Source organism: Micromys minutus, assembly GCF_963924665.1.
Source record: "Micromys minutus genome assembly, chromosome: 1".
Taxonomy (NCBI): Eukaryota; Metazoa; Chordata; class Mammalia; order Rodentia; family Muridae; genus Micromys; species Micromys minutus.
In genome coordinates, this window is record NC_137969.1 from 217,813,272 (window position 1) to 217,826,780 (window position 13,509).

A 13,509-nucleotide genomic window follows, 5' to 3' on the forward strand; every position below is an offset into this window, starting at 1 on the left:
CATCAACATAATTCACTATATAAACAAACTCAAAGAAAAAGACCACATGGTCATCTCATTAGATGCTGGAAAAGCATTTGACAAAATTCAACACCCTTCATGGTAAAAGTATTGGAGAGAATAGAAATTCAAAGTTCATTTCTGTCTTTGACCTAAAGATGGGCAAAGTAGTTAAATTTGGTTATAGATGTTTAATTTTAAATATTCACAAAAGTTATTCCTTTTTTCCCCCACTCCTGTTTTAAATGTTTTTTAGGTCTCCTCCTACCAGGCTCTCACTACTTGGGCCGTTTTGAAGACCGCTTAATATGGATAATGATTCTAGAGCGTGGCTACACTTACTGCTGCGTTAATGTTAAGGTCAGTACCACTTGAAACTCTGCTAGGTGTCTTTACAGAGCCTATATCACAATTTACTCGATATGTACATCTATAACTCAGCTTGTAAGAAGAGGATTTTCGCCGAGAAAACACCTGAGGATTTTTAAAGGTGCATTTCAGTAAGCACCTGTTGAGAGCTGACGAGTACTGATTACATACTAGGGCGTGGTAACAAAATGGCCTACACTTCTCTGGTCTCGGTAAATGTATTAATGTTAGTATTATTTTATTACACATGGGGTTTTGCCTGTATGTGTGATTACATGCCCGGTGTCTACAGAGGACAGAAGAGGTCATCAGACCCCCTGGACCTGGAGTCACAGATGTGAACCACCATGTGGGTACTGAGAATCAAACCAGGGTCCTCTGGAACAACAGCCAGTGCTCTTAACTGCCATGCGTCTCTTCTGCCATATTTCCTAGTCTTGTTCTTGTCATTCACGTCTAATTAAAATCTCAAAAATATGAATCAAAAATTTCCGAAATTCCCATGTGTCACATAAACATTTTCAATTTTCCAAAACCGTCTTCCCACTCTACTACCCTCCGTACTCTACCATTTTTCTTTCTTTTAAGGGCAAAATGCCCTGTTAGAGTCGTGTATTCTAAATTCTTCCCACTCTGTCTCACCTCACTCAAGTATTTGACTCTGTTCCCAAACCTGCACGTCTGAGATACTCAATGGCCTGACCTTGCCAGTCACTGCAGTGTGTGTGCTTAGACTCGTCCCGCTTAGCCAGGCAGCAGCAGTTAAGACACTCTGGTTTCATGAGTCGTCTTCACATCAGAGTCCCAGAGTCTGGCAGTCCTTCGAGACAACTGTCATTCTGGTTGCTCGGGTCACAAGTAGTAGACACGTGTGTGCTTCCCCGCATTCGGGCTGACAGGGCCTCTTAGTCCGTAACTGTCTCTGTTTTCATCATCTCTGAACCCTGCTCGTCTTCATCCCTTACCCACCTGGATCGTTTTAGTAGCCTCTTAATCTTTTTATTAAGCAAAATGATCGGTCATGTAACTTCTCTGTTGGAATCCCTATAGTGCAGTGGTTCTAGGTTAGGCCATGTAACCTCTCTGTTGGAATCCCTATAGTGCAGTGGTTCTCAACCTGTAGGTTGTGGCCCCTTTGGGGAATCGAACCCTTTCACATGGGTCCCGTGAAAGATAATCTGCATATCATATATTTACATCCCAGTTTGTAGCAGTAGCAACATGACAGTTATGAAGTAGCAAGGAAAATAATATTAAGGTTGGGGTCACACAACAGGAGGAAGTGTATTAAAGGGTCTCAGCATTGAGAAGGCTGAGGACCACGCTGTTCTAGCGGATCTCTTTCATTCATAGCCAAGGCTTGCTGCGACTTCTTCAGCCCCTGTTCTAGGGGCTCTTCTCCCTTCAGCAAGTCATCACGTGGCTCAGTGCCTTCAAGTTTCCTTTCTAGGCATCACAGCCATTGTGTTTGAACTACCACCACCCCTGTCCCAGCAGTGCCAGCCCTTGGTTTGCCAACAAGTTTAGAGTTTTAGACCATCTAAAAACTGAATAAATGATTGCTGTTTGTCTGTGTCCTTCACTAATGGAATGTCACAGGGAAGTAGTTCTGCTTTTATCCAAGAATGGAACTAACTCTTCAATAGTGCTCAACACAGCACAGACCTTTAGTAAATACTCCTGAGTCCATGGTAAATAGGTGCATTCTTCATCTTTACAAAGACTGGATAAAAGTACTGGTAACCAAAATGCTGACCCTTTACAACTGTCACTCTCAAAGTTCAGTCCTCAATCTATTTGGACTAACTGCAAATGGAAATGCCTGAGTTTCACTTTGGACCTACCAAATCATAGACTGAGTGTTGATTTACTGATGTGGGTAAAATACATCATTGTAACTGCTTGAATAGTCTATAACGAGCATGCAGACTCTCATGAGTATTTCTTATCTTATTACATTTTAAATCCTACAGTCTACTATTACCTGGTGACATAAATCCTAATGGTCTCATGATTTTCACACTATTTATAAGTAACCTTTATCTATCTATCTATCTATCTATCTATCTGTTTATTGGCTTTGGATTTACTAACATTTGTATTAACTTGAAGTTTATAAAACCTAATCTCTTTACAAATATATTTACTGGTTTTCTTGTAACTCTTTGGTGATTTCGGATGCAGACAATGTAGTTAGGTCATACCCATACCCACTTTACCCTCCAACTCCTCCCAGGCTCCCCTCCCCCAGCAAGATCCCCAGTCAAAAGCATGTCTTGGTTTTGTCGTAACTCTGAGCCCCTTCAGTGCTCCATGTGTGCAGGGCATATGCGCTGGAGCATTGACAACCGTGTGGGCCACACCCCTGGAGAAAGCTGTTTCTCCTTCCCCGACAGCCATTAGTTGCCACACTCCCTCGCCAAGGATAGGGGGGCATCGTGAGATCTTCCCTGCCCTGTGCACACTAGGATGCTGATGCTTGTGCCGGACCATAGCCTCTGTGGCTTCCTGAGGGCAGCAGCTCATCAGGTCCAGTTCACTGCTTTGCAGCAGTCCTGCCTAGCCTCAGACTGGTGAAATCTTTCTGCTAGCTGTTGATACTCTCGAAGCTGTGAAAGAAGTGGGTGTGTGTAAGCCCACAGAGGGTTGAGCACTCTGTCTTCACTCAGCTTCTAGATGTCATTTTTCCTATGAAATGAGGAACCTCAGAGGAAACAGGAGATCTGTGGAGGGTGTGTGTGGCAGTCAGTTAAAAATGGGCCAGGAAGGCTCTAGTGGCTTTGTGCTCTAGGTAAGTAAGTTACCAACTCTGATAGTGAAGAGGGAGCTACTTCACTCCTAGTGTGTTAGCTGACAGCACAGCTAGACTGGGTACAAGAGTGCTCTCTCAGTGAGCACCCGGGAAATGCTTTGACGCCATGTCCGGTTTGCCTGTGGAGCTGCCTCAGCGCATGTCTAAAGTTGATCCAGGAGCGTACTCATTCACTCAACACCTACTCGTACATCTCATCTGACTTAGACCCTGGGGATATAGTCATGACAAAGACAGCTCTTTATGAAACTTACTCTGCAGTATGTTGAAACAGACAGTAATCAAATGAATGTTATTAAAAATTAAGATAGGAATACAACTTGATAAATTATTGTACTTCCATACACTTGAATCACTTTCTTGGTCTCATATACAGTAGGTTGAAAAGAATGCAGAACTATTGCAATATACTTAATAGTTCTGATCTCGCTTCCCCTTCTCCCAAACAAGTCTGACTTAAGAGTTGTTAGGTGTGATTCATCCTTGAGAACAGATCATCTTATGAAAGTAAGGCACAGAATGACACAGTATGTCTTAACCAGCTTCTAGTGGGATTATCTATCATTTCTCTTAAAATTGTAGTAGCCTTTCTTTTAATCTCTTTATCCAACATCACATGTGTTTGAGGACAGAAAAGTCAAGTGGTAGCTGCTCGTGACCTAGAGTTTCCGTTGTCTTTTTCTCTGTCTGTGTGATGAGATTCCACTGCACTGAGTACACTGCTTTCTGTTCACTGGGTAAGAGACAGTTGTGAACTCAAGTGCTTCTCTTTCCTCTTTAGGGGTTAGAATTGCAGGAAACATCCTGCCACACTGCTGAAGCCCAGAGAGTCGATGAAGTGTTTGAAACTGCTTTTCAACAAGAACACCCACAAGTATGTTCGCTTAATGAGCACCTGGAGCATGTCCTGACGCCATGCACGGTTTTGCCTGTGAAACTGTATTCTGATGCTAGGAATGTCCTAACTGGTATCATTGATTCTCCTGAAAACCTGAAGGAATTTAAGGATGACCTTATTAAGGTGCTTATCTGGGTGCTTATTCAGCACTGCTCTAAGAGGCCCAGCACGCAGGAGAATAGTCACAAAACTGGAAACAAGGGAGAATCCTCACCGGTGGTCCCACTGGCTTCACACAGCTCACCGTGCCCTAAGTCCCTGGAAGACTCGGATAGTTCAAGTTTAGACACTGTCCATGACTGGTCTGATAGTAGTATTTTTGATGATGAACTGGCTATCAAAAACAGAAAAGAAAACCTTCAGTTCAAAGATCCACCTTGTACAAAGTTGCCTATTCCAGGCTCAGTGGATTCCCAGAGCATAGACGGCCATTCTGCAAGCACAGGTCCCAACAGTGACCTTTACAGTGCGGTGATGTTGGGACTCCCTGCTGTTGACAAAGGACAGAGACAAGATGTGGCATACATTCCTCTGGTGGAGTTTAGCTGTCCCCAGTCTCGCTCGCTGAGTTTACCTGAAGAATGGAAATCTAACCGCACACCCCATTCCAAAATCATGGAGATGAGCCCCTTGTTTCCAGAAGACTGGTACCGATTTGTTTTAAGGCAATTGGAATGTTTTCACTCAGAAGAAAAGTCATGTGTTCTAGAAGAAATTGCAAAGGATAAAGCTTTGAAAGACTTGTATGTCCATACAGTAATGGCTTGTTATATTGGTTTATTTGGAATAGACAATGGAGTGCCTAGTCCTGGTCAGCTAGTCAGAGTCTACAATGGTGGCTTACCCTGGGCTGGCACCTTGGATTGGCTTTCAGAAAAGCCAGAGCTTTTCCAACTAGTTCGGAAAGCATTCAGGTAATCTGTTTGGATTATATACTTTTTTTTAATCACTAGAATATTCTTTTATGATTTTTTTTGTAAAGCTTGGTCTATAGTATGACTGATTGTATTGGAAACAGGTTAACTTCTACGTTTTTTATCTTGTTCACGTGAGGACTTTTTATAGAACTCGTTGAATTTCTTCACTTCGGCTGCTTTCATTTGTCTTCCTTGCTTTGTTGTTGTGTGTGTTATTTTTGTCAATATTGAGGGCAGAACCTGGATATCCTCCCTCCACCTTGAGAGTGCTGCTGTGTCAGGTATGAGCCACCTGCCTGGTTTATAAGGCGCTGGCCATCAGACCAGGGTCTTCTTATGGTAAGCAAGGACACTGCCAACTGAGCTGCAGCTCCCTCAGGTTTTTCATTTTAGGGGAGGCAACTGTTAAGACATGATCTCAGACCAGCCTTGAGCTCATTCTAGATAGGCAGGGATGACCTGGTCCCCTTGCCTCTGCCTCTGTCATATATGTGTGCCATTGTGTCCCTCTACATGGCTTACTCCCATTTCCATGTCTTAAAAATATTGAACAAATAGCTTTCATCTCTGATTTTTTTTAATATTCTGAAATTGTTTGGGTTTCTATTTTTTAGGTATACGCTGAAACTAATGGTTGATAAAGCAAGTTTGGGTCCAATAGAAGGCTTTAAAGAACTGACCAACTGCCTCAGAGAGTATGAGAGGGACTGGTACATCGGCCTAGTGTCTGAAGAACAGTGGAAGGAAGCGATTCTAGAAGAAAAGCCGTGCTTGTTCTGCCTGGGGTACGAGCCTAGTATGGTAAGGCACGTTCCAGCTGTGGATGATGTGTCCCTGACAGTTGGAAGGCATAGGCATGGCCCTGTCATTAGACAGTGCAGCGTGGAGTAGCTGGTCCATTTCCTCCTGCCAGCTGAATAGGGGCGGCAGAGAAGGCTGTGCAGATATTGTACACGGGCGGATGAAGACAGTGCCGTCTGCTGTAGCACAGTTGACAAATGTGCTAGGTTTTAATTCCCTGTCCAAGTGTAAGAATCACCACTGTAGTGTTAACTCCGAAAGGAGAAAATAACTTGTAAGTAGTAAATTACTTCTTTTGCTGATAATATACTTCATTTGGATCAAGTTATCTAGTCTAACCTTTAAGAATTCAGAGAGACTTCAAATTGAGGACCTAAAAACAAAAAACTTACTACTTACTCTTATTTCATTTAAAATATCTTTAATTGAACACAGTGTAAAAACTGGGTGTGTTGAGCCTGGGACTCAGGTCTCTCTTGCTTCACAGCAGAATGAAAGGAGTTCAACATCATCTGCCAACAGAAAAGGTTTTTTAAAAATTACCATGCTAAGGCATATAGCAAATAAAGAACCATTCTTTTTTAAAAATGTACTAAATCCGTTATCAAATAGCAACAAGAAACCTCTATTTAAAGGTCATCTTGTTGCCTTCTCTCCCGGTAAGACAGAAACTCCATTAGAGTGGTACCTCCAAGAACACAAGGCTGGCCCTCCTGCTCCCAGGTAAAGGATGAGTATTCTCTTCTCAGTGTGACTGCTGAGGCTGAGTTCCAGTCAGGAAATGGGCTCCTTTTGCCCAGCCCTTCTCATGGAAGTCTGTCTTAGATACGCTACTATCATTTGATAGAGGCCGCACAGTGAAAGACCTGAGCTGAAAAGACCTGTCGTTCCTGTGCCCACCATGGAGTGGTGTCTCTTGGGGTGGGAGTGTCTGTCAGGGAGCAGCATGTGAGGGGGTTACATCCAGACCCAGACTGCCTCTGAAACAGTCCCTGTGAGAGAAGCAAATCAAAGAGAAACAATAAATAAAAGTCAAAGGAAAGCTGGGCTCTGAAGCATTCTCCAAAAGAAATTCTTTATTAGCTGTGTTGTGGCTGCACCGGGGTGTGCAATTGGTGCAGCCTTGGGCTTGTTATAGAAGTAAATGTGCTTTCTAGGAATTACACTGAAATCTGCAGGGCGAGCTGTACTGGACAGAGAACTAACTCCATCATTATGGATGCAAAATCCTCAACATAATATTAACAAACTGATCCAACAACCTATAAAAGCAGCTTTTGTGTCAAAATAGTATATAAATTGGTTTAACTTATAGAAAGCCAACTAATGTAATACACAGTCACAGCAGAATAAAAAACAAAAGCCCCATAATTATCTCAGTAGATAAAAAGAAACCACTAATTTAATAAAATTCAGCACCCTTTGATAATTTCTTTTTTTTCAGCAATTGAACTTGACTTTTAAAATGTACTATGCTAGTACTATGATGGAAATTCCTGCCCAGTGAGTTGGGAAGTAATGAAGATTGGATGAGATCATAAATGTTGAGCTCTGTGATAGGATTAGTGGCCATTTCAACACAAGGACACATTAGACTTCCTGTCTACATTGGATACCTCACACAGAAGAAGACAGCCTTCTCTGAGCCAGAAAGAACCCTTACCACAGCCTAGCCATGGTGTGAGCCCGGACTGTAGTATCAGCTTCTAGAACAGGGAGAGAACAAACCAATCTCTCTCTTCTTTCTCCTCCCCTCTCTCCTCTCTTCTCTCCACCTTCCAATAAGTGTCTCACCATTCTGCCCAGGCTAGTTGTGCAATTCATAAATACCTGAGATCCACGATCATCCCGGCCCCAGCACTCAGGTTGCAAGGCCTGGGGGCCTCTGCTGCTGTACTTGGCTTGCTGTCTGTTGTAACAGCTGAGCAGTGTAGTGAGCCGAAAGGAAACTGCCGTCCTACGGTTCAGAACGGAGGAAGGAACGCTGTTTGCAGGTGGCAGAATCTTACGTTTAGAACGTAAGGACTCATTTTTTAAACCATTTGAGATAATTGGATGATATAAAATATTTTGTATTTTTACATACCAGAAACGACCAAGACCAAAATAAAATAAGGAAATACCACTTAACCAAAAATGATAAAGGGCCATTGAAATGGCCCAGTAGATAAAAGCACTTGCCACCATATCTGATGACCCAGGTTCCATCTTCAGGACCCACATAGTCAAAGAGTTGTCCTCTGACCTCTATATGTACACTGTGACGTGTCTGGGTACACATATAATGATACATTTTTTTAGTTAAAAAAAGAAAATATAAGCCAGGCATATCTCATGCTGTGAATCCCTACATGCAGAAGGCTGAGGCAGGAGGATTGTGAATGCCAAGTTATCTGGACTATATCATAAGACACTGTCTCAAACAAAAAGAAATAAAATACTGAGGTAGAAATGTAATAAGTATGAAACATGTACTCTGAAAATTGTAAAACATTGTTAAAAGAATGAATCAAATATAAATGTCAAAAAACTACTTATATTTATAAATTACCCATGTTTGTGAATCAAACTATATTATTAAAATGCTAGTACTTGGGACTAGAAAGATGGTTCAGCAGTTAAGAGCACAGGCTGTTCTTCTAGAGAACCTGAATTCATTTCCCACCAACACACACATGGTTCACAATCACATGCAACTCTAGCTCAGGGGATCTGGTGCTCTCTTCTGACCTCCATGGGCACTAGTCATGCAGTGGTACATAGACCTACATGCAGGCAAAACACCCGTACACATACATGCGTATGTTACCCATACACATGTGTGCGTATGTTACCCATACACATACGTGCATATGTTTCAAATGTCAATATTCTTTCAATTAATCTACAGACCTAACACTATCCCACTGAAGACCCATCTGCCCATTGTGAAAATAGGCAGAGAGGTTTTCTAAAACTCACAGAATGTCAAGGAACCCAAAATAACCAGAAAAGGCTTCTTTTTTTTTAAATTGGTAGCCTCATACTTGTGAATTTCAAAATGTATCATGAAGCACCAGTATCTGAACTGTGAGGTCATGCATAAAGACTGTACACCGAGTGCCGTGGAAATGAGAATCGTTCAACTGATTTTCACAAGGATGCCAAGACCATACAATGGAGAGTTCATTGTTTCCAACAAGGGGTACTGAGACAGTTGTGTCCACAGTTAAGAGAAGCACTGACTTATTGATGTCATTTCCCCATGACTGCTACAAAAACCTCATCCCCACAAACTGGGTGACTTTATTTTTTTAATGACATTTAATTATTTATGTATTTATTTATTTATTCATTACATATAAGTACACTGTACCTGTCTTCAGACACACCAGAAGAGGGCATCAGATCCCATTACAGATGGTTGTGAGCCACCATGTGGTTGCTGGGATTTGAACTGAGGACCTCTGGAAGAACAGTCAGTGCTCTTAACCACAGAGCCATCTCTCTAGCCCATGGGTGACTTTAAAGAACAAACTTACTGCTCTCAGTTTAGAAGCTGGGAGTCTGAAGTCAGGGTGTCAGGAGGTCATGCTCCTGTGAGGGGTCTGGAGAAGAATTCGTCCCTCAATCTCCTGCCTCTGCTGGAGAATGGCTCCTCGCATTCCTTGGCTAGATGATATAGTTATTTTCCATCTCCACATGGCCTTCTTCTTTGTATTGTGGAGAGTTCCTGTTCCTTTCTTTTTAAAGGACACAGGCATTGGCTTAGGACCCACATAAATCCAAGATGATGTCATCTTAGAGTCCTTAGTTACATCTGCAAAGTACCCACCCCAGCACAGGCCATTTCACAGGCACCATACTCAGAAGTGACATTCCTCTTATTGAAAGATGCTGAAGCCACTGAAGGTCTCATCTAACACCATATTAAGAAACTGACCTCCATTACTTCAAGGAACTAAGTGCTAAAACCATATACATTTTAGGAGAAAACATAGGAGTAATTTTTATGACCTTGAACTATGAATAAGTTCTTAGATATGGTAACAAAAGTGTGAGAAATGAAACTACATCATTAAAAACAAGGTTTAAGAGCTATAGCAATAGCTCAGTCAGCAGGTAAGAGCACTGTCTACTTTCCCAGAGGACCAGGATTCCAGACCTGGCACCCACATGACACCTCTCACCCATCTGGAACTCAATCCCAGATCTAAAACCCTGGCCTTCTCAGACACTGTATACAAACATACATGCAAGTAAAACATCCATACATATAAAAAATGAAAATGAACACTTTAAGAGAAACTTTGATGCTAGGATGTAGCTCAGTTGCTAGTGTGCTTGTGTAGGATGCTTGAAGCCCTAGGTTCAGTTACTAGTTCCACACAAAATGAGACAAGGTAACATAGGTCTGTTAATTCCAGCACTCAGCAGGTATAGGCAGGAGGATTAGCAGTTTCGAGTTATTCATGGCTATAACAAATTCTCATTGATCCTGACTATATTCGACATGTTTCAAAAAAGAAAAAAGAAAGTATATAAGTAGGCTGACCAGGACTGGGAAGTGGCACATTGGTAGAAAGTTTGTCTAATATACAGAAGACACCAGGTTGAATCCCCAGTGATAAAAAAGGAAAATCAGCCAAAAGCATAGGCCCTGTATTTGCTGGTCTAGTGGCTTACTAAACCCAGGACCTAGGATCCTTAGGAAAGAAGATTGTCACAAGTTTGAAGCCATCTGAGCTATAAAACAAGCCAAAACAAAAAACACCCAACCAAAAATAAAGTTGTTTTTAAATATCACATATTGTAATCAGAAGGAGCAGGAGTCATTCTTTGTTTCAGAAACTTCGTAGTGAGTTTACACCTGTGGCCATCTCAGCCCACATAAGATCCTGTCTCAAAATCAAGTGGTTTGGAGAGATGGATGGCTCAGTGGTTCAGAGCACTATTACTTCTACAGAAAAGTGGGTTTCAATTCCCAGCCCCCATATGGTAGCTCACAACCGTGTGTAACTTTAGCTATAGGAACCCAATTCCTCCTCTGGCCTTCTTGGACACATACAGGTAAAATACTTACACCTATAAAATAATAGAAGTGGCATTTTTTTTATGAAGAGGAGGAAAGAGAAGGGCCAGGACACATTCTATTCCCCAAAAGTATCAAGACTTCATAGTTATCCTCTCTATGCAGAATACAGCATTTAACTCTATCCTGGGCTAAATGAGGTCCTGCCTCAAAACAAAAAGAAAACAGTATTAAAAATAATAAACTTCATGTGTTAAAGCATACTGTCAAAAAGTGGAAACAACCCAAAATGGGAAAAATAACTACACATATCTCATTAAAGATTTGTTACTATAATATGTAAATAATTTAGACTCTAATAAAAACAACAGAGGATCCAATTGAAGATGGATAAAAACTATATACAGATTTCTCCACAGATACATGGTGACCAATAAGATCTCAAGAACACACACACACACACACACACAATGTTCAGCGTCATTAATGACCATAATAAAATTAGTGCTGAGGCATTGTAGCCTACTGGTGAAATTGCTTGCCTAGCATGTGCAGGACTCTGGCCTTGATCTCCAGCACTAGCCAAGAGATAAACAAAAGCCACAACATTTTACTGCACTATGATGGCTAAAATTAAAATTCTGTAAGTCTTGACAAGGGTGTGAGGAGATTAGAACCCATATATGCTGATGCTGGCAAGACACTCTAGTAATTCCTCAACCATGACATGACTCTGCTGTTACACTGGAAAAGAACAACAGTGTAGGCTGGCACAGAAGCTTGCACACATGTTCACAGTGTAGCATTTATCTTGGCTGAAAGGCAGAAGCCAGCTGTGTATCAGCAGAGGATGGGTACGGAGTAGAGTATTCATCATTATGGTATATTTTATACTATGCCTGTGGCCACTGAAAGGACAGAGCCATCGTGGTTGCAAAGGGGAGCAGACTGAGGAGCCAGGAAAGTAACAGCTTAGAGCCCAGAGTTTCTTTGTGACACCACGAAAGCTGGTCTCAGATGTCCTGTGGTAGTTATTGTACATTCTGTAAACGTCCAAGAGCCATTGGGTTAGACATTGACAATTGAAATGAGCAACTTGTGCAGAAACTGAGCTACATCTCATTAAAACTTTCTGAAAAGGAGCCTGGGAACTATTATCCACCATGGTGATGAATCTTGATTGTCAGCTTGAAAGGATTTAGAATCACCACAGAAACAAACTTCTGTAAGGAGATTTTAGACTGGTCATGGGCCGGGGTCCCAGACTACTGGCAAGGAAGAAGGGGTACCAAGCAGCACTCCTCTCTCTGCTCCGTGACTGCGGACTCCACGTGCTCAGCTGCCTCGTGTTTCTGCTGCCAAAACATCCCTCGCCTTCCCTTATTAAGTTGTTTGTCTGGTATGTTGTCATAGCAATGAGACTCAACCAGATGTGTCCAGTAACTAGTATTTATGGCTGAGCATTGTCAAAGCCAACTGAAGTGGTGGGTTGGGGTCTAAGTAACTGAAATTTTCCTGTCATATTTATTTAAAGAGCAATTCTTGATTCTAAAGCTAAGCGATTCATGTACATTTTAAAACACCAATCTCTATTGTTTGGTGTGCAGTCTTGCTTTTTATTATTATTATTATTATTATCATCATCATCATCATCATCATCATCATCATCATTACCATTATCATTATTATTGATGATCTTCCCTGTCTCCCGTAAACACTTCCAGGGCGTTTATACCTCGAGGGTCCTGATGCTGCAGGAGCTGCCAGTGCACATCGGGAAACTGAATGCTGAGGCCGTTCGAGGCCAGTGGGCCAACCTCTCATGGGAACTGCTTTATGCCACCAACGATGATGAGGAGCGCTACAGTATCCAGGCTCACCCACTCCTGCTGAGGAACCTCACTGTACAAGCTGCTGACCCTCCCTTAGGATATCCAATTTTCTCCTCCAAACCTCTCCCTATACATTTGTGTTAGTTCATTTTTACATCCAAATGCAAGCACATCAGAGGAGGCTCTGAGAAGTAGGAGTGTAAGCTTTGTGATCTCACTAGACTTTCTCTTTGCCGCAAGAATGCCTGAGAGAAAACCTAAGGTCTGTGAATGAGTCCTCTGAGCCTAACATGGGTAAAAGTAGTTGGCCAATATTTGTGCTGTATGAGTTCTGATTGCTTTTGGTAGCTAGAGACATTTGTACAAGATTAGATTTTTTTTACTGCATTGTTAAATGTCTGAAGGGTGGTTTGTCTTTTTAAAAGTCAACAGGTATGTAATTACATAGTTAAAAGACATTCATATCAGTGTTTTTAAATAATAATGATTAACAAAACATGTACATATATTTATTTGAATTGTAATTAATTTTTAGTATTTTCAAATGTACTGTTTTCTCATTTAACATGGTGTGAACAGTTCCATTCAGTGTATTCGTTTTTCATATACTTTGCTTGGAAACCATAAACACTTGAAATAAAATCTCACCAGCAAAATGTTGTTCTTTGTGTTTGAAGAGGGCTAGCCATGTGTAGGTGCCTACCCATGCTTGTGGAGGCCAGAGGTCAACCTCAGACAGTACCTTGTGTTTCTCATGGGAGGTCCTTATTTCTTTCTGTTTTGAAGGATAATTTTAATGCACGTAGGAATCTCAGTAGGTATCTGTTTACCTGAAATATATCACCTCATGCTTTCAGAGTTTTGGATGA

The 13,509-nt window shown here is 41.6% G+C and overlaps 1 protein-coding gene across 3 annotated transcripts in view; it reads left to right on the plus strand.

The window, feature by feature from the left end:
- The window catches only part of PCNX4 (pecanex 4), a gene marked incomplete at its 5' end in the record, with an annotated part of 36,477 nt that extends 23,421 nt beyond the window's left edge, over positions 1–13,056 (plus strand). For 2 of the 3 annotated variants that reach the window (XM_080914509.1, XM_080914510.1), the window contains 4 exons: positions 257–360; positions 3,963–4,993; positions 5,611–5,797; positions 12,533–13,056. In XM_080914509.1, the coding sequence (XP_080770635.1) occupies positions 257–360; positions 3,963–4,993; positions 5,611–5,797; positions 12,533–12,784 (1,574 nt within the window). In that variant the 3' untranslated portion in view covers positions 12,785–13,056. The remainder of the gene's footprint in view (positions 1–256; positions 361–3,962; positions 4,994–5,610; positions 5,798–12,532) is intronic. The other variant, XM_080914511.1, reaches the window with a different exon arrangement.
- Between the last annotated feature and the right edge of the window lie 453 nt (positions 13,057–13,509).